The 21,357-nt window shown below is 36.7% G+C and overlaps 1 protein-coding gene across 4 annotated transcripts in view; it reads left to right on the top strand.

Moving 5' to 3' along the window:
- The first annotated feature begins 4,081 nt into the window (after positions 1-4,081).
- Positions 4,082-21,357, top strand: part of LOC143349707 (nephrin) — a 565,063-nt gene continuing 547,787 nt past the window's right edge. For 3 of the 4 annotated variants that reach the window (XM_076781157.1, XM_076781156.1, XM_076781154.1), the window contains exon 1: positions 19,478-20,172. In XM_076781157.1, the coding sequence (XP_076637272.1) occupies positions 20,067-20,172 (106 nt within the window). In that variant the 5' untranslated portion in view covers positions 19,478-20,066. Of the gene's footprint in view, positions 4,962-19,477; positions 20,173-21,357 lie in introns of those variants that run through there. The other variant, XM_076781155.1, reaches the window with a different exon arrangement.

Below are 21,357 nucleotides of genomic sequence, written 5' to 3'. Positions count from 1 at the left end.
CGATATATTATCCCATTGAGACAAACGATTATTCTATGAACCATCGATCCAAATCTGAAAATTTGTGGAAATTTGTAATAAAATTGAAAAATGAAATATTTCTTCGTATTTAAATTGAATACAGTCAATAGATCTATGAACAAATAGATCAGACGTTTATATATTATTGAGAATTAAAATTTCACACGTTTGTAATACCGAGAAACATATATTCAATGTATATGAAAGATCAGGCATGGAAAAGGATGACTAGGTAGCTGGTTTATACACTGGCGTAAAAGATATTGCACAAAGAGTTGAGCGAAAAAAATGATTATCAAACATAAAAATGAATTTATAGCGGAGAATAACATTTTATGATCATCCTTTCGCGCTTAAACTGATCTTCCGCCATTTGGGAGGAAACTACGAAAAGCGTGCGAAAAATAAACTTTGTTCTTTAATGTCTCGTAAACTATTGAGTGTTCCTATAAACTGTTAAACGTGGGTCTAATATTTATTCGATTCTCTCTATACTTGCGAAAGTTTATTGAGATCGATACGTGACCGTGAAAGTACGAAAGCATCATCGATATCTAATACACACAGGTGTATTATTTATTGTTTCAATTTTCATTACTTTTCAAATGTTGTACAATCATCGAAACTTCAATATTCCCATTTCTGATTTCTAAGGGTAGAATTCTTGAATTTTCTTCGCTGCTTTTTATTAGCTCTGAGCTTTCCTAAATCCACCATAATCAAATATAGCTCAACACAGAACGAATTATCGAGATATCGAGTCCAATTCGATATAAGACCAGAAAAGGTTAACTCTTTTAAAAAAAGTATTCCACCTTCTGCAGATGCAATTGAATATTCTACACAATTTTTTACGAAAGTAAATGACATTTCGAAAATAGTGAATGTTTCATATATACACCAGCTAATTTCTGCGTCTGTGTACGTTCGTCAATGATTGTGTACAATCGCTTAATTCCACACGTACGCGATAACAGGTACATACAGGACCGTGCCCAGGTAATTTGATGCCCGAGGCAGGGATTGAATACAGCACCATTCATCCATTTGCTTTACAATAGATCGATATATGCACCTGGATGCTTTGTTGTTAAAACATAATTTCAATTACTAGTGCAGAGTTGAAAAGTTGACACTTGGATCGACATCTCGATCTTGACGTTTCTTATTCTCTTTCCTCGTTACCTTACTCGAATGATAAATACAAAATGTGTGGTAGAAGTAGGTGTGTTTTTGAAAAGTTTTAAATTTTTTAGATGCCAACATTTTAGCTATGCACAGTAGCTCTTTTACAAAAATTAAGATAGGATAAAGGATATCGAAACACGAGGCCCACTATGGATGGTAACGTTTCTCTCATAAATATCAGAATATAATGAAGATACTATGGTTCCTCAAAAATTACGTTGCTTCCACCTATGTCAACCGCTTACGGAGGTTCGTGAGCACGAATGTCGTATTTGAGGGGTTAACACGTTCGCCGCCGTGGGTATTTTACCTGGTCGTCCCGACTCCACTGCGGCTAATTCTACTTATTCAGAGTCCAGATAGACTAAATAACTCTATTAAAATATTAAATTCAACGAAACTTTGTTCACCCGTGTTATCAGTATGTACATTTGATGCTTCGTGTCTTTATTCTAGCATCGATCGTAGTTTTATTTATTTATTAGTCAGGGGAAATCTTTTGGTACAGCATAAAACAGATAAAATTATACATCTGTATAGAAATAAGTAAACAAAAAGGATACACTAGAAAGTGTTTAAACACAACCTTCATCAAAATGATTAAGAACTACTTGTTAATTATATAAAGTGAACAGTTGTGTGTAAGAAATCTTAGGTTAAAATAATGAGAGACAACTCAGGAAATTTAGGAAATAAAAGTAAGAAACTTCAGTGTCATTTTCTACGTAATTAATTTGATTCGTTAAATAAGCAAAATGATTGGTCTTTAAGCAATTTATTTAATGAGGGAATGTAATATATTATCGCTTTCGTTGAAATTTAATTTCCTTATTAATTTTAATACATTTATTCGTGAGAAAAATAATTGTTGGTTGCTCTTTTAATTTGTTTCCTTATTTTCGTACGAAAATTCAAAAGTAAGAGTATTAAACTCACAAGCAATATAATATCATATATAATGTATAGCAAGACGATACAAAATAGTATCGTCTTGCTATACTTTGATTAAAAAACTCTTTTTTATCAATTTTTATCATTCATTTGGCTCGCGAACAAAAAGGTAATATTTCGTTCTTACAAGCAAATGCGTCAAGAACATTAGAATACAATGTAGGCAACTAGTGATTGTGTTCGAGATCTCGTCTCCAGAATTCTCGAGAATTCTTAACAAATTTCCAGTCTCGTTTCTCGAGAAAACTATTTCCAAGTATTTCGGGATTCCCTGGTGCCTGAACAAACATTCTTGTCATCTCAACAATTTTACAAAATATTACATGTTATACGCGCGCTTATATAAATGAATATACACGCCTATAACGAGGTATGTTAGGATCGAGTAAATCTATATTCTCTTACAATTTGAGAAAAAAGAAGTGCTCATGAAATAATTTCCATCTCTTCCTAGACAATTTTAGAAACCTATGACATTAAACAAATGTGAATGGCGATACACTAATTTGCAATTGTTGCCAGTTTTCTGAACAAATAGACTCTATGTCGCAAAACTGAGAACAGAGATGACAATGGAAACGAATTCTTCTGTGAACTTCGTGCTGTTAGAATGCGACGGTAACCAATTTCTCGAATCGACTTTCTGTCATCGCTCTAACATGAATAGTAAAATATTTTCAGGATGACCAAAATAGCTATTCCGTTGGAATCAATGCTTTCCAAACGTGTCACTAAGGTCTCCATTTCGTTCCATTATAACCAAAAAACGTGTTGTTTCATTTCTACAAAGGTTACGTCTTAATACTATAGTCATATAGGATTAAAATTCTCATTTTCAATAATCTATACACTTATCTTTATAATTTATAACATCCTTTCGATGATTCATGCAGTATAATTAAAAATTCACGATTTTCTGTAGATGTCACGAATTAAGTATTCAAATATTTTAACCCTTAAGTGGATTATTGATTAAACTAATATTGTACAATATATGTCAATGTAATTATTTGAAAATTTCTGTAATACTACATTAGTTCATTATTTTTTAAATGCTTTAAAGGAAAGTTGTTTTTCATTTACCAATTTCTTAAAAATTCACTATGACGGAATGAAAAAATCGAAATTCTTTTTGATCTCTTTTCAATGCTTGGAGGTTTAAGAATGACACCTTAAAATATTAAAGTAAAATTTACAAAAATGATAGTTACAGAAGAACATCCAAATTTTTGAAGACCTCTCACGCTGGTTCCTATTATGGCTATAACAATTAATATTTTTATACAAAATTTTTACAAGAAATAGTTCAAGAAATGTGCTTTCAAAAACATTAAAAATTTATCCGAAAAAGTTCCATAGTTACACAAAAAATTCTTAAAAATTGCCTTTATTTAAGTGGTTTACCCCCTTAAGTAAAACAATTCAGTTGATATTGAGACACCACTCAACGATTAAAATCGTCAAAAAACACCTAAACATAGCCGAAATCATTAGATTTGGACCGCGAAACACCGAAAAACTGGCAGGGACGCTCCTTCATCCCCACGGCTCAGACCGCGCGATGTGCGCGCGTTTAAAAAATCTTCGCGCGCAGCTTCGTCCCCGCGGATGTGTATATACGTATGTCGGTCGAGTGCAACGCATCGCGTCGGTGGATTCGAGTGCATGCAACCGACCGATGCGCTCGCAGGAGCGAAGAGTACATGCATCCTCGTAAGCCGCGACAAGGAAATCTCGTGGCTGGCCGCGGGCCCATCGGTCTCTCCGCGTTCGTCGACGCGTCTCTGCTCGCGCCGCGCGGCTCGTGTCCGCTCGGGTACCGTCGGCCGTTTCCGGGCGCGCTCCATCGGGAAGCGGCGCGCGCCTCGTGTCTCGCGGAACGCGTCTCTCAGTGATTACCGTGCAGTCCTTGGGACACGACCTCTGGCTTCCTGTCCTGCCTCCCGACGGGGGTTGACCGCGCGCGCGCGATACACGAACATAACCTGCGACAGTGGAAAGTTCGCCCCGCGCGAAACCGCTTCATCCGCCGGTCGTCCTTCGCGGACCTCGCAACTGCGTTAAATCGCACACGCGAACGAGAGAGGCTTCGATCGACGCGCGACAGTGATCCCAAACAACCGAACGTCGCGTTTATTAAATAGAAATTTCGTTTCCGTTACTTTCGGTTTCGTTGGTTCCCGGTGCTACGTCAAACTTTCATCGAGGAAGGTCAAGTATCGCGTTAAGCACGCGCAACTATCTAACCCCTGGTCTCTCGGTGACGGGGTTCTGGTTTCTCGGTGGCACGGCGGTTAATATCACGCTGTCCAAGGGGATAATGGATTGCTCGCGTGGCGAGGGGCGATGGACAATAGCCCCGAGAGCGAAGGAGGCTTGACGTCCCGTGCGTTTCGCTGCTCGACCGACGGACCGCGGGACTATGCGGATCGCGCGCGTGTCAATCGCGCGGAATCGATCGTCGAAACTTTTCAACAAGTTGTAACGCACCGGCTCGCCGGTCAGCCCCGTCTCAGAAGGAACCGTTGCGCTCGCGTGTGGTGGTGAACGCGTGTGTGCCTAGTGGGGAAAAACCATCGTCGGATCTCGTGGACGAACGTGTGAAATCAGTTTTGCAGTGAGTAAGTTCGGTGACGCGACCTGGCGGCTTGCCTCGCGAGATTAACGAGCGGCTAATTGGCCAAAGAACAGGGACCCGGACCCGGGGATCGGCCATTCGTATCGTCGCCACCTGACCACTCGGCGGCGGTGTGGAAATTATGTAATCGAAACGATCCAACTTCGAGGGACGCGAGACACAGGTAAGTTGTTTACGCAACTTCTCGAGCGTTCTGACTTTGTAAAGGCAGGATACACCTTTTTTGCCAAGACTTTAACGCTTGGTCCCTCGCGATGTCACGCAATTGGCTTTCACAGGAAACTACCGATCAGAATGTATTAGTTGTCGATCTCGACCGTCCGACGGGTATCATCGTCGCGAAGTTTCATCTCGAAATGCTCAGAGTTTGGCGAGAATAGGGATCGAAATCTTTGCTGTATACCAGCCCATACGACGTGCTTAGACTCGAACGGTGCTTCACCGATAGCAAACAGCCAAAGGGTTTATTACGCGGATGGCACAACTTCTCCATCGGTGAAGTTACGTTCACCACGGTCAGGACTGTTTACAACTCTGTACGGTGTTTACATTAGCGTTTTGAGGATCAAGCAAAATCCTGGGTGCTTCGATTAACGCGCACGAACGGATATCAATGACAGCTTCCGAAATAGCTAATGACTTTACTATGCAGATGGTACCGGTTCTAGACTGATCATCGAACTTAAATTGGACATGGTTGGAACTTAGATGAGAGACGACGTTAGGAACTCTATGTGGTTGATAGTTTGAGGTCTAAAGCTGTAGCTGGAGTAGACGTTGTTGATCATGGTAAAACGTTTGCTGCCTCTTTGGAGATGCAACTTAGGCAGAAAAAGTTTACTAGGATCCTTGGATCTGTTTCTATCCTTGATTCTCAGCCTACTCAAAAATGTAAATTTAGTATAGAATTTGCATCGCGATGCACTGTGACTTTAATAGACGACGATATATTGAACTTTTAGCGAGTTCATCAGGTAGTACCGATTCCAGTTTGCTCGGAGAACTTCAGTAACAGATAAGTGATTAGAGTTTACACGAGTGACTACCTGGAAACTTCACGAGCAGTTGGTATCGGTGGTTCAGAGTTTAAAACTGTGACCCAGAGTGTATGTCTGTAAGTACTCCGGAATATTTGCTGTATGTTTGGGAACGCAACGCGTGTTAACTTTAATAAACTGACAATAGCTTTATTAATGTGATTTTAATGGGCGATAGCAACGTACTAGTTTGGCTTCAGAACTTCGGTTACATGTAAATGATGGGAGATCGCGCGAATTACTATCTGAGAACTCCATGTGCTATTGGTGTCGATGATGTTTGGAGTTTGGATCATGATAGATTGTTCTCCTTTTTGAATTCAAAATACATGCAAAGATATAAATTTCTGAATCGATGAACGTAATAGCGCTTTTGCTTGTATCGCGATTTTAATAGTTGATAGCTTCAGGATTCCACATTGTATTCAGCACAGAGATAGTATCGATTCCGGTTTGATCAGCAAGCTTAAGTTGGACGCGAATGTTTAGAGCTTACACGAGTGATTAGCCAGGTTCTCCGAATACCATTAGCATTAGTAGTTTGATTTCATCTAAAACCGTAGAGTATTTGCTCCCATTTTGGCGATCGATGCATCAGGCGCTATTCGTGACTTTGCTAGGTTTAAAGAAGATCTTGGGACCCGTTTTTATTCTAAGTTTTGCAATATACAAAAAAATGCCACTATCTAAGTGGAATGAGAATAATAGAATATTCAGTATTTGCTCGGTGATGCAACGTGACTTTAATAATTTGTAGGATCGAAAATTCATAGTGTGCTCACCACGAGAATAGTATCGATTCCAGTTTGATTATTGAGTTTAAGTTGGACATAAATGTTCATAGCTAATGTGAGTGACTAGTTAGGACTTTGAAGCGTTACTCGGTAGTTTGGTTTCCAATAAAACTCGAAATGGACCATAATAGACGTCAGTGACCATAATAGAAATTTTCTATCCATTTAGTATTTCAATGCATATTTGAAAGGATCAAATAACAACTGAATCTATTATACACGTTCTCAGTTTAAAGCATATTTAAATATATCGATCTTCTAAACAATGACCATAGTAAAGTTTTCATTGTGGGTTTCGCGGTTTGTCTTTAAGGTGTACCAACCACGACATCCGAAACACCGAGTTCACCACGTATCGATTTCAGTTTGATCATTGAGCTTAGATTGGACTCAGATGATTAGAACTTAGACGAATGACTAATTAGAACCTCCAAGAGCTATTGCTATTAGTGGTTTGGATTTCGCGTGAAGCTCTGATACTAGATCTTTTCAGTAGTTTTAGTAAAAAAACCTGACATAATTAGTATTATTTATACTCAAAGACAAGCCAGGATTTTACTGCTAATTTGTAGAAAATGTCAGATGTTCTTATGTATTAGCTTCACTCCTTACAACATATAATTATAATATTTATCTACAACTTTGGTATATATGATTATTTATTTATTTACTTCTGGGAATATATCTTTATAAGAACACACTTTTATTAACATGTCTAACTTCATTGATTACAAGTAGTATTGAAACTAGTGATAATGGTGTATGATCAAACCATATTTTATTGCTAGGATTTAATCGAATAAAATGAAAAATAATTTGCTACATTACCCGATATTTTAATCCCGGAATTTTTTGAATTATTTGAATAAGAATTTGACGATTTCGCACGATTATTTCAAATACCACAAAATAAGATGATATGTCACTCCAACGACCACTTTAAAAATATTTCATGTTTACAACGTCCACAAGTTTGGTCGATTAAAGCATGAGGAATGTTGCAGACGTTGAACACCTGAAGTTCAAACGTTCACGACCGATTAACGTAATCGTAGACGATAGACGACCGCAAACGGGGAAATTGTGTTGGCGTGGGTGAAAGGTTGAGGCGGGGAGTCACGGGTCCGGGAAAACTTTAATTACGGAATCATTCGGCGTGGCTGGAAACACCTGCTCGAAACAGAGGGCTTTTCTCGATTTAGGGTGTCGTTAATGGAGTAAGGCTGGCGTGCCGGTTCGCTCGCACAATAAGGTGTCGATCAATCGGAAACAATCAGCGCGAATAATAACAGCGAGCGAGGAGCGTGTTCCATTCAGCGGCGCCCGGGCGAATTGAATAATGAAGAATGGCTGTAATTCACGTCGATCTTTTTCTCTGATGTCGCTACGGCTTTTCTGTCGCGCTTTTATTCATTTTTACAGCAGTTGCGCCCGATACCCGCGCAAAGATGCTCACGGCCCAGTTTAAAAGAGTCGAGAGAGACGAGCGATGTAATTATGATTTAGCGTGGTTGTGTTTTCCTTTTTTTTTCTTTCTTTGCTTCGCCAGCGGGGCCAGGAATGGAAATTCCTTTTCCTCGCGGCTCGTTGAACTCGAAAGGGACGTTGCGAATACCGTTTGTTGCTCGACGTGTCCTCTACTTTATTATCGCGAACGTGTACTCTCGATACCGGGTGTAAATCTTGCGAATAGTATTATTACATCTCTACAACGCGAAGAGTCTGCTTTAAATATTAAGATTGCTAGACTGGAAACAAGTGTTTGCAGTTAACTATCGCTTGGTTCGGGTTGCACCCGGGTAGGACACGCGAGAGGAATTTTATCAGGTGGTTCGAAGCTACTTCTAGACCCTTTCTCCATTAGTCATTCTGTTTGTATCCCCTACGATTTTGTGTCACGAACTGTGTAGTCAGAGATGGGCAACATTTTAGTCGAATAATAGCTAACGAACGAGAACGAAGTATAATATAATTTATATTTTTATTTTTATTTAACGAGTAACCGATGCACGGTTGTTTATCTTTTATTTGTATCGAGATAAGAATTTTTCTCGTGACTGTAGCAGAAAATATGAATGATGGTCTTCACACAATATATGCAAATATTTTCTGAGGTTCTAGGAAATTTGACTCTTTTTCTTTGGTTTTTGAGCCCAGGTATGATGAATACCCTACACCCCCTTCTTATAGATCCTAGATGATTAATGTTGCATTCTAATAATATAAGATTTACTCAGTGTAAATTGGTTAAATATTATACCAAAAATTGGTACTTTAAAAGGATGAAGAATTTTGTTATAATTTACTGAAAAACGTAGACTCTATTTTCACTATATAATCTTTATGTTTTTAAAATATTAACCATTGTTGAACTTATAGTAGAGTTCGACACGATGCCCATCAGTATTTTTATGTAAAGTTTAAAGAAAATTTAAAAAAAAATAATAAGACTAAAAAGGATTCATTTCTAAATTTTCTGGCATTTGATAAATTAATTTAGGCTATGACCATCGCATGTTCTTAAATTTACATATATGTTATATGAAAATAAATATGTTAATACTAAATATAAATAGAGTTTTGTCGATATTGTAGACCATAAAACAAACTTTCAATAACTACTTCGATCGTTATGCCTTGTTTATATCGAATGTTAATTATTTTAAACTAAATTATCCTGAAGAAGATCTAAAATGTAGGTCGAAAGGTAGAATATTTTAATTTGAATTATTATATTATACACTCTGGAAATTCTATATAAATACGTTTTAAAAAAACACTTTGATGTTTAATATCCAACAGCGCAAAAAAAATATTCCATTATACATTCACGATGGGGTTGAAAATGTTCAAAATTTTTGTATGTTTTTGATAACATTAAAGATTCGTGCTTGAGTAACTATTACTTTGATGTTTTTAGTCTTCATCCAAGCATAATGAGTTTCAAACTTCTGTTCCTCAAATTTTTACAAAAAATTGATACACTTTTAACATATTTCAACGAAGTAGAAACTTTGTATCATGCAAATTGTTTTAAAATTATTCTCCGGAGAACATTGGTTATGAAAAATAATCAGGCTGCGATGCTTTATCGATTGAAATGTCGCGAAATTCACTCGTTTTTAATTCAAATAAAATATTCTTTTATCGTTTTCTTTAAATTCACGAAAAGAAAGTCACAGGGTCGACATTTTATTTATAAGTCGGGCTAAAATTATTCGACTTTATTTGGCTCCGTGTGGCAATTAATGTAATTTCGAAATTTTCACTAATTTTTAGAACGACAAACTTTATTTAACTCGTACAAATTTACTTATATTAAGAGTTAAATATAGATATGTGGAAATTACCTATTCCCAAAGTTGAAACCATTTGAATAATTTAATATCTGAATGTTTTACACGTATGGGATTACTAAGAATAAACATCGACCATAATTAGTCATGAATATTTTGTATAGATCAGTTGAATAGTACGATTTGATTTGTAAATCCTATTCAAGCTCGTCGTTCCTTGTTAAAATTTCAATGTTTCATCAGTAAAGCATTTATTAATTCTTCGATCTTTACACAAATGAAAAAAAAAGAACAATTGCTCACGAAATTAAATTTAATATTAATTTAAATTAATATAAAATTAATGTATTTAATTTAAATTAATATTAAATTAAATCTTTCTTTTTAAGCTCGTCGTTACTTGTTAAAATTTCAATGTTTCATCAGTAAACTTATTATTTCTGCTTTATCAGTAAATTTATCAATTCTACAATCTTTACACAAGTGAAAAAAAAGAACAATTGTTCACGAAATTAAATTTAATATTAAATTCAATTTTTCCACGTTTAATTTTCTTTTTACTTCTGTAAATTTAATTTCACAATTTAGCTTTTTTCTGCTCGTACGAGAAACTGAAAAATTCTCAAATTCTTTTCTGTAGAAGAATTTTTCTATGAAATTTCAGATTTTGCAGAAATTTCGTTCGCTGTATTCGAATTATATTCGTCGTACGTTTGAATCGTCGAATATTTAAATGTAAAGAAACTGACCAAGTAATCTGGGGCCTACAATTTACTAATTTTTTATATTTCTGGACTACGTTCAGGTATAAATGCGTACCGACAAACGACCCGGTGTCCTTCGAAACGACTCCCTTCTTATTTGCGAGCGCGGTTCAGCCAAGTTGTTTCCTCGGCCGCGGGCCTCTTTTAAGAAAATTACCGGTTAACGAGTGACAAGTGTCTAATTTAGGTCCCTTGAGCGTAACTGTGACGGTTCCTGGTATTGTAATGCTTAATTCGACATCGTGAATCGTGCGAATTCTCGATCGAGCCGGACACCGAATCCCCTCAATCATCGTTCGTTGAATGTATGCTTTTTAAAAAGCAGTCCTATTCGAACAGAGACGCGTGCAATTTAGAAAATTATCCTCGAACGACGTTTCTTTATCACCTGCGTGCTCGAGAGCCATTCTATCGCAGTAATAACATCGAATACGTTTTATTAAGGGCGATGCTACGGGTTATTGAACGTTCGAAACAATGCTACGCCCGTTCGTTAATTAGACTCTGTATCTAACAGCACCTAAATTATATGACTGTGTAATATTGGAATATGTATTCCACGGTCTGTTTAATTACGCGTAAACGAGGATTGAAATTTGCAACGTATTCGTAATATACCTTCATATTCTAATCCTTTCGGATCAGGATTTTAGGCGCGATTGGTGATCGAGTTTCGTTATATGATGATTATCGTTGAAGTAGTTCTGGATAGATTACGGATATAATTTCACGCGTATACGCGATTCTAACAAAATATTGCAAGTTGTTCGAAGATTAACGAAGATATTGGTTTCAGTTTCCTTTTTGATTAATTAAACGATCACGAGGTAGTTTTTCATGGTCAATAAAAAAGTGAGCCCCCGGATATTTTAAATCGAGCATAGAATATTCCAGCTCGAGCAACCGAGAGTTAACGAACGAGTAGACGAAATAATTTACTTTAAAGTTTCGACATATTTTAACCAGGAATGTTGGCTGAAAAATTTGCAAATCGATGTTTTTTCAGCGGATCGAGCTCCTATTATTCGCCGCGTTAAAAATGGAACGTTAGTAAATTTTGCTTCGTCATTGTTTCATGAAATATTACAAGTTTCGAGTTCTGTTGGAGAGGTTTGTGGACAAGATCCGTGTATCGGTTTTCCCGATTATAAACATCGTAGGGTAGAAATCGGGGTGGAAAGTCGACGCGAAAGCGAATCGAGCAAACCAGGGATTCGAGTCGTTTCTGCGCCATTCATTTGTAATCCTTTTAATATTCGACGAACGCGCCCGGCGAATTTGAGGCACGTCCTGCGTGCAGGGACCGTGCCAAGGCGCGTAGCGACGCCGACCATCCCCGAAACGACGCCTAGGACGACGACGCCTCTGCGCTGGATCCGCGTGAATGACGATCGTCAAAAAGTGCATTAAAATTCCAAGAATATTCATAGAGCGGGGTCGAAACGTGGCATAAAGGGAGATGCTTACGGTGCTCCGGGCTTTTCCTGCGGCCTGAAAGACTGACGTTGCATTTGGAGTGCATATCTGGCGCAATCGAATTCCCGTGGCCCGTCGGATTCGCCTATTGTCAAGCCCGCTCTTATTGCGCCGGCACGTTTATGGGCGTATAGAGATCAGTGAAGAGAGGATCGTTAGGGTTCAATCTCGGCCTCCGCGCTGACCATCGAATAGTTGCACGTGCGTCGGTGCATTTACATGGAAATCTACGGGTTACCTAGTCGATTATATTCCTAACATTACGATGCTTCGTCTGGGATTACAAGCAGACTTTGTCTCTTAAGAATCCACAGACGCACCTCGGTGTTCGCGGTCCATTTTATAATTCACTCTAACGGTGGCCATTTTGTCCAGGTATAGTCTCATTTGATTCAGTAGGAACTATCATAAGTAATACACTGTACACAATTTTTTTTCCCAACACTATTTTTAAATTGATGATTCTTAAAATGAACCTGTGATTCGTAAGTTGAACGTTTCTATCTCTCCAAACTGAGGGGATCCCCCTTTGGAAGCCAGTGAAGCATGCTGCTGGTGTCGAATTTCGCCTCCGCTGTACGAAAGATGAACATACTGTTCATTTTAAGAATCATTACTGTATTTCAAATTCACATCCTTGAACAATGAAGAATTAAATACTTGTGCATCTTGAATATTTTCATTTCTTTGTATGGTAGGGAGGAATGTTGAAATATTATTTTTCTATGCATTCGATTAAATCAAAAAATCAAGTAATTTTCCTTAGAATATTTAACATAGAATTATAAAAGAAAATTCTCAACGAAAAGCTTCGTGATAATTAGACTGTGGATCTTTATGCAAATTGTGCTTTGTAGAATGATCTCAACCTCTAAATATAATAATTCGTATCTTGTTTTAAGTATTTTTTTTTGTAGTTTTTATAAATTAAAATTACTCATAAATACATAAATATCCACAGTCTAGTGATAACGCACACGTATTGTTAACAATAAATTTCCAAGAATGATTTTCCAAGAACGAGGCAAACTTTTTCACCGTTTTTGAATAATAATTAAATTAGAAAATCGACGAATGGCTTCTTCATGGTAGATTCGTTTCAGGTAATTCCAATTCTAAATGACACAAATTGCCAATACGACCAATCTGTTTGAGAACAAGCACTATGCATCGCGGAAGCAGCAGTGCAAAACGAAAGGGGTGAAAAATTAAATACATTAGCGGAATGGCGCACAAAGCAGGGGCACGTATTAAACACTAATTTTATTCTCGAAACGAAATGCCATTCGAAGCGTCTGGCGAAATTCGCTTTAAATGAAAACGCGTAGTATGATTTTTGCTTCGTCGGACGTTAAAACGCAATTTTGTCCATGGAAACAACGGAAAACTTCCCCGTGGCCATATCTACTGTGATATCAAATTAAAATTCTTGTAACATTCTGTTCTAAGACTTGGCTATATCAATTTTAACGGTATTTGATTAAGAAAGTGTATTGGATTAAACGATAGCATTAGTGTCGCCAGCCACAAAAATGCAACTTTGACTGCAAGTATCAAACTTCATATTATCGAGGCTCAACGAGTAGAAAGCAAGGTTTATTAATGTTAATATAAAATTTAATCTGTTCTCTGTCCGTCCTCGTTCGCTTCATCTTTCAGATTAACTCTTTCTTGCTTAATGCTTAACTGATATTATATATTTATAAAATATAAGTACTCCTAAATATGCTGTTAGATAATAGAAAGCATTATCGTATCTTTATGCAGTAGGTTCCATAAAATATAAATTAAATTAAGAAGAAATGATCAGGGCAAAATAACACTAATATTAATAGGGCATATTAAATTAACTCATTCGGACCTAATAATAAAGGAAAATGCTCCAAAATGTTCAAGTTATATTCGAGTACAATGATTTTCTTCATAGTAGAGGAAAACACAAAATTGAAAATGATACGAGCAAGTCAGTGATCTTAATTAAAAACAGAATGAAACTTACCAGATTTTTTTTAAAATACATCAATCTATATAATGTAAAAGAAGAATATGTCAGTTGTCATTCATGATCATAAATAGGAATGGAGCATGATATTAATAATACATAAAATTACTGAAGTTCCATGTAATAATAATAATATCATTTCATTATTAAAAAAATTTGTTTACGAGCCATTCATCGGTAGAAATATTTTCGAGTTCATACATTACACTTTTAGAAAATGTAATGTAATGAAAATAAATGTCCGAAGAAAAGTATTCCCTCACGTATTTTTCTTCAGACTATTAGTATTCGATCTAAATTTTTTCCATATTCAGGTGGTACTGCAGTTCAATATAAAATCGAGGCAGGGTCATTCCACATTCTTTTGCAAAAATTCACGTTCAAGCGAACTCTAAATAAACTATTTAATCTTCCAACTATTTTTCTTCAGACCATTGAAACATCCCATCTAAATTTTATTTGCGAGCCCATACATCATACTTTTAGAAAACGAGGTGAAAAGAAAATAGATTTTTTAGGCGATTCCAAACCAGAATATCTCTTAACTATCGACTGTGTGCGCCAAACGCCTATGAGCATTCAACCTGTATATTCCTCAAAGCGTGAAAAATTGTCTCTCGCGCAATTTGTGCTCGCGTAAAAATCGAACCAGTCAAAGGCTCAAGCATTCGAAATTGAGAAAGCTGTCTCGATGCTGTAAAATATTTGCAAATTACCTCTCTCGTTTCATCGATTGCGTCCCAATGACGCGTTATCAGGTATCTCGTGAATTATCGGGCATCGCGAGCAAACGTCCGAATCACGGTTAAAATATTTTTCTGTTCCCTATCTGGCGGCGAAGTCTCGTCAAAATCGGCGCGTAACGCGTCATGTGGTCCCCTTGTTAGTCGAAAACTCGTTATCGGTGGAGCCCGCGACGCGACCGTCCCCATTTCAATGCTCATCTTTCCGCGTGGCGGAATATCGGCAAACGCGATATTCGACTGCGAGCGTTAACACGTGAATTTCAGTCGATGTATCCCACTCTATGCTGTCTTTCGCCCTCGCCCCTTGGCGCGCCACCCTTCGCCGCCCTTCAGCCCCCGAAACGCGCGCTCCTCGCTCCTCCGTTTCGCCCTTCGCGAATCCCATTCTGCTGATTTTCCTTTCTGGCGCGCGTGCGGGGACCAGCAACGGGTTCGGCTTCAACAGCGATTCCACGCCCATCGCTGCCGCTGGAAACACTCTCGAACCCCTGGTTCATGGCTTGCTGACGTTATGCGTCCGTTGTAATCGCGCCCCAGGTTTTTCTCGAATGTTACGCGAGCTGGGATTTTCGAAAATGATGCTCCGCTGCGCCCAAAGAGGATGGAATGTATCCTTTTATTCCAAGGTTTTGACTTACCCGCCCGGAACAGCGTTATTTCCCTCGATCGACACGATCGTAACAGAGCCAGACTGGCAAAGTAAAGTACAAAGTGTGTTTGAGATTAGAGGAATTGATGAAAACAATTTCTATGTAATGTATTTATTTTATTTCGAATGTAGGTGTTTAATATAAAACGAGATGATTATTTTGTAAGAGGTATGACAGTTTTGCACCCCCAAATTTTCTCTAAAAATTGTTTTTCGAGCTTTGGTAATGAATATCAAATTTAATATAAATTTACTATTAGAAAATTCCTTTCACTGTATTGTAATAGAAAGATTATATTAATTATTTATTTAACAGCGGATTCAAACCAGAAATATTTAAATTATTTTACGAAAGATATAAAAGGTACAAATTTTGCATATCAAATTCATCTTTCTCTAAAAATTGTTTTCTCGAGCTTTGGTAATGTATATAAATATTTAATGTTTTAATATTAGAATATTCCAAATTTCACTGTACTATAATAGAAAGATTATATTAATTATTCATACAACAGCAGTTACAAACTAGAGATACTTAAATTATTTTGCAAAAGGTATAAGAGTCTTACACCCCAAATTCAAATTTTTCTAAAAATTGTTCTCCCCAGCCTTCGTAATAAATATTGAATGTTTACTGTTAGAATATTCCAAATTTCACTGTACGTAGTAAAAAGATCTACATTAATTAGGTCTTTAGATAACATTAATTAGCAATTCATTTCGTACGGAATTTGTAATTATGTACGAGAATAGTACAAGAACTATTCAGCTGATGATAATTTCATATATTCATTCATATAATAATTGTGGCAATTTATGGGAATAACAGTTGCAGAAATGTCATTAATTACACGTATCGAATGTTAATGATTTGCAAGATCGAAAACTTCAATGTTAAAAAGTATGCATTGTTTGACCAACAAGATCGTGTATTTCAAAATGAATTTGATTTATAAAAGATCGAATTTGGAGTGCAAAACATGTAGATATTACTACTTTTTATTAATATATATAAAATAATTGTCGCGTTCGGTCAGTGAATATTAACTAGTAACCTATAAATGAAAATCAATATTTGTTGGTTTCTGGGCTCGTTGATCATAAATTCGGAATTAAAAATACCAAATTCAAGATGGCGAATGCAATATTAGCAGACGGAATATTCAAAGTCGACTGGATTTGCTATTTAAGGATTTTTGGGGCAATTGATTACGAATACGGAGCTGAAAATTTATTATTAGTGTTCGATAATATCCAGAAACTTGATCACAGCGTAAAAGATTCGAATAGCCAAGTAAATAATTCGAATATCATTCGACTTTTCTTCGCCAAATATTCGAATCCTTAAAGTATTTGATTACAGAAAAATTCGACAAGTAGGTCCAGGTGTATTTTAGGCGAATCGAATTCGATGGATCAGTAGCCATGGGCTTTCGAATCTGGGTCTTGCAAGTGATTCGAAAGTTTCGAGACTCCGAAGATTCGAATTGCTTCCAACATTATTCGAATCCAGACCGTCTTAAAAGTCTTGATCGTTCTTGAAGTCTTGATTAGTCTTGAAACTCTTGGTCGGTCATGAATTCCTTATGAGTTTCGAAACTCCTAATAAGTTATTTAATTTAATAAGAACATTTTACGAAACAATTAAGTACAGTTATAGATTCGTGAAGCTTTTAATCTTAAATATTTCATTAACAATTAATTAACTTGGTCTACTTTTTAAGTATTTATTAGTACCGTTCAGATTTTTAAGTAGACCTTAAATTATTTACCAGTATCTTGATTTCTTTAAAAAATTTATACAAAATTTAGGTGCTACCATAAATTGAACACTTATTAGAATGGTTTAAATGCATTTTTAGAAACAAAGATTTATGTGTCTGTAAATGCATAAAGAATTCAAGGTCGATTAAGATTTCGAGACCAATCAAAACTTTCAAGATTGACCTAGACTTTCATAACAGTCTGAATTCGAATAATACTTCATCAAGTTGTCTTGAACTCACTATTAATTTTCGAATTGTTCTAACAAGTCGAGTACGAATAAATTAATTCTGTGATCAGTGATCATTACAAAGATGTTGGACGTACTAATTTTTAAGGGCATTACGTATGATTTGGTCGTGAATAATTTTATTCCTTGTAATTATTCAATTCAATATATTTGTAACAAATATTTCAAATCATTCTTTACTTCGAATATCATAAAAATATACGTTGTGAATTTCGTTGTTAATTATTTGCATATCGAAAATCTGTTTCGTGAGATTATCGAGTGCGGGGGCTGTTCGACACATTTCCTGTCGGTTCGAATACTTCCGACAAAATGTAACATCTTACAGATAAAAGGAAGTGTGTTATATCCCAGAAAACTTAGGTTACTACGTAAGTCTTGTCTGTCGATATCATGTCAGTTACAAAAGCAGAATCTCACATCTTCTAAGAAATCCTTGCTACGAGTGTTGTCTATGACAGAGCTTTCCCAACTTTTATTGGACCAAAACCCACTTTGGAAAGCTGTAATTTTTTCGTGACCCATTCCCTTGTAGTGTATACTTTAAAAGAAAAAACTTTGCCTTATATTTTTCAGGTAGAAACGCTTTTTAGAAAAATATGATAATTAAAAATGTTCTTTAAAAAAGGATTCCGGATGGCTGTAGAGGTTAATTCGATCCTTGGTTCTCATCTAAAAATTTTAAATTAATCTTAAAATCACTCCTATTTTAGTACATACAACTTTTGCTTTATAATTTCTTTTTGTAGAATTTAATCGTTTGGAGATATTTCGGATTCCTGGTATTTTTCTCTCACCCTTTATAATGTGTCTTGTAAGCTACGATATTTTAATTACTGATATTAGATATTCAAAACGATTAGCTGCGACTCGAGTCTGTCACTAGCTATTATACTTCCGGAAACGGAGCCCGGCGCAAAGCAATTTTACTCAACGTTTTCGATTTATGTTTGCACGTAGAATTACCTCTTTTTCGTACTACTTATTGCGTGATACACCGTATGATTATCGATACAAGGAAACGAGTCTATGCCATGCACAAAGGCCGCCACTGAGTAGATAAACGTTAGGTTCCCGCATAAATTCTGCTAGCGAGGTGTGTGTTCACTTTTTCAAAACACCTATTACTTGAAATTACATCGAACAAGTATCTTGAGGGACATAAAAATATCGAAGAAACTTAGTAAAAACAGAAACCTGTAAAATTCGATGATATCGAAGTCAATCTGGTGCAAGAATTCCATATTATTTTGCAAAATAAACACTTTTAAACAATAGTAAATAAACTGAGCATTTATTCTTCCATGTATTTTTCTTCAGACTATTAATATTCAATATAAAATTTTGTCAGATTCAGGTGGTACTGTAGTTTGATCCTAAACAAATATAAAATATGAAATCGAGATCGAACTAGGATCATTCCTTATTATTTTGAAAAGAAACACTTTTTAGCGAACTCTAAATAAACTGAGTATTTAATCTTCCAAGTATTTTTCTTCATACTGTTAATATTCTATTTAAATTTTTTCTAGATTAAACATAAAATATGAAATCGAAATCAAAGTGGGGCATTCCATATTATTTCACAAGAAAAAACATTTTTAAGCGAACGTAAAATGAACTGAGCATTTACTCTTCCAAGCATATTTCTCCACATCATTAATATCCGATCTAAATATTTTCCAGATTGAGGTGGTACTGCAGTTGAGTTTTAAACAAATGCTCGTGACTCCGACACATTTTGCCGCGATGGATCGAACGAAATGCGAAGCTTGAGAAACACTGATCTAACTTAATCGCGTACGAACGGTTTTCGCTCACGTTCGTCACGTGGAGCACGTCAATTGGATTCCATAAAAGCCACTTGCGTAGACTCGTTCGTCAGTGGACGATGCTTAATCGTTCGTCGCGAAGGAGCTCGTGACCAAGCTCGTGTCTCCTCTCATCGATCTTTATCAAGCGATTTTCTGTTCGAAGGTGGCGCATGGGAGGACCGCGAACGAAAGAAAAAAGAAGAGAAGAAAAAAAAAAGGAAAACAAGCCAGTGGGGGTCAGATCGCTGGAGCACCGATTGGATCGAAGGGCGGCTCGCGCTGGGACGAGCGACGACAACGTCGGGGGCTGAGCGAAGGAGAATAGAGGGCTGAGAGCGAGCGAGAAAGGGGGAAAAAGGAACCCACGGCAATCGACAGATGAGTGTTCGAGTCGTAGAAAGTGGTTTCGAGAGAGCCTGGCGCGAGTTAGCTCGGTGAAAAGAGGCGGAGGAGAGCATCGGAAGCTCGGAGCCAGCCAGAGGGAGGAAGCTGCGGTGGAAAAAGAAGAGTTGGGAACAGACGAGGGTTGGCTCGGCGGTTCCCTCCGAGCGAGACACGCAGGGTTGGCGAGAAGGACACTGGTTGCAGTCGGAAAGAGAGGCAGAGTGGGACTCGTGTCGCTGACGCGACTAGGAGTGACGTGTGACGTGACGTGACGTGACATCGAGGCGTCGAGATGCCCCGGGATGAGATGGCCGCCTTCGTTCGCACGCTCCTGTCGCTCCTTCTCATCCTCGGCGCTTCTGCACCGTGTCAAGGAAGGATCACGAATCAGGAGATAGGTGAGTCAAACGATACTGTCTTTGATCGAACGATTTAGCTTCCTTATACCCGGTAAATATAAAAATGCACGGTTAAGTTTCACTAGAGTTAGGACCCAACGTGACACCATTGCTAGCTTCAATTTTTAATTGGAACGATACTGTCTTTGCTCGCAAGATTTAGCTTTCTTATACACGGTAAATACAAAAATGCACGGTTAACTTTCACTAGAGTTAGGACCCAACGTGACATCATTGCTAGCTTCGATTTTTAATTGGAACGATACTGTCTTTGCTCGCAAGATTTAGCTTTCTTATACACGGTAAATACAAAAATGCACGGTTAACTTTCACTAGAGTTAGGACCCAACGTGACACCATTGCTAGCTTCAATTTTGAAATATATCTAATGTTTCTTCTTAAATTTACGGAATTTAATAGCTATATCATGATTAATATTATTCAACGTCTAATAAGGGCTGTGTTTACAAACGTAGCCTACCTTTTCGATACGAAACTTATTTTAAAAATATTTCGTTAATCATTAATTTTATACTTTCTTATATAGATCGTGTACACCTTTTACTTTTATGGAATTTAGTAACTGTCTCATGTTTAATATTATTTAACGTCTAATAAGGTATGTGCTTACATAGTCTACCTTTTCGATACGAAACATATTTTAAAAATATATCGATGATCATTAATTTTATAATTTCTTACAGAGATCGTGTACACCTTTTACTTTTATGGAATTTAGTAACTGTCTCATGTTTAATATTATTTAACGTCTAACTAGGGCTGTGTTTACAAACGTAATCTACCTTTTCGATACGAAAGTGATTTTAATAATATCTCGATAACCATTAATTTTATACTTTCTTATGCGGAATTTGATACTTTATCGAAATTGTATCTTGATATCTCTTTTGTTTGAAACATTATTGCATATACTTCTCGAATTATTTGATGTCACCGAGTTATGAGACTATTCATCGATCTATCTATCTAACTACCTATAAGAAACGTGAAAATTAACATTACGTAAAAAAGAAAGGGGCTTATAGCAAAAGGTTGATCGTAGTGGGTCCTAAAATCAATCTTTTCTATCCACAAAGTATACTTTATAATTCCCAAACGTTCCATGCATTGTCTTCGTAACACGCTGTAAACAGAAGAATTGGTTTGTGAAGTATATCGATTCAA

This window comes from Colletes latitarsis, chromosome 14 (assembly GCF_051014445.1).
Source record: "Colletes latitarsis isolate SP2378_abdomen chromosome 14, iyColLati1, whole genome shotgun sequence".
NCBI classification, from domain to species: domain Eukaryota; kingdom Metazoa; phylum Arthropoda; class Insecta; order Hymenoptera; family Colletidae; genus Colletes; species Colletes latitarsis.
The sequence above is the reverse complement of the archived record's forward strand: the minus strand, read 5'-3'. Positions and strand labels throughout refer to the sequence as shown.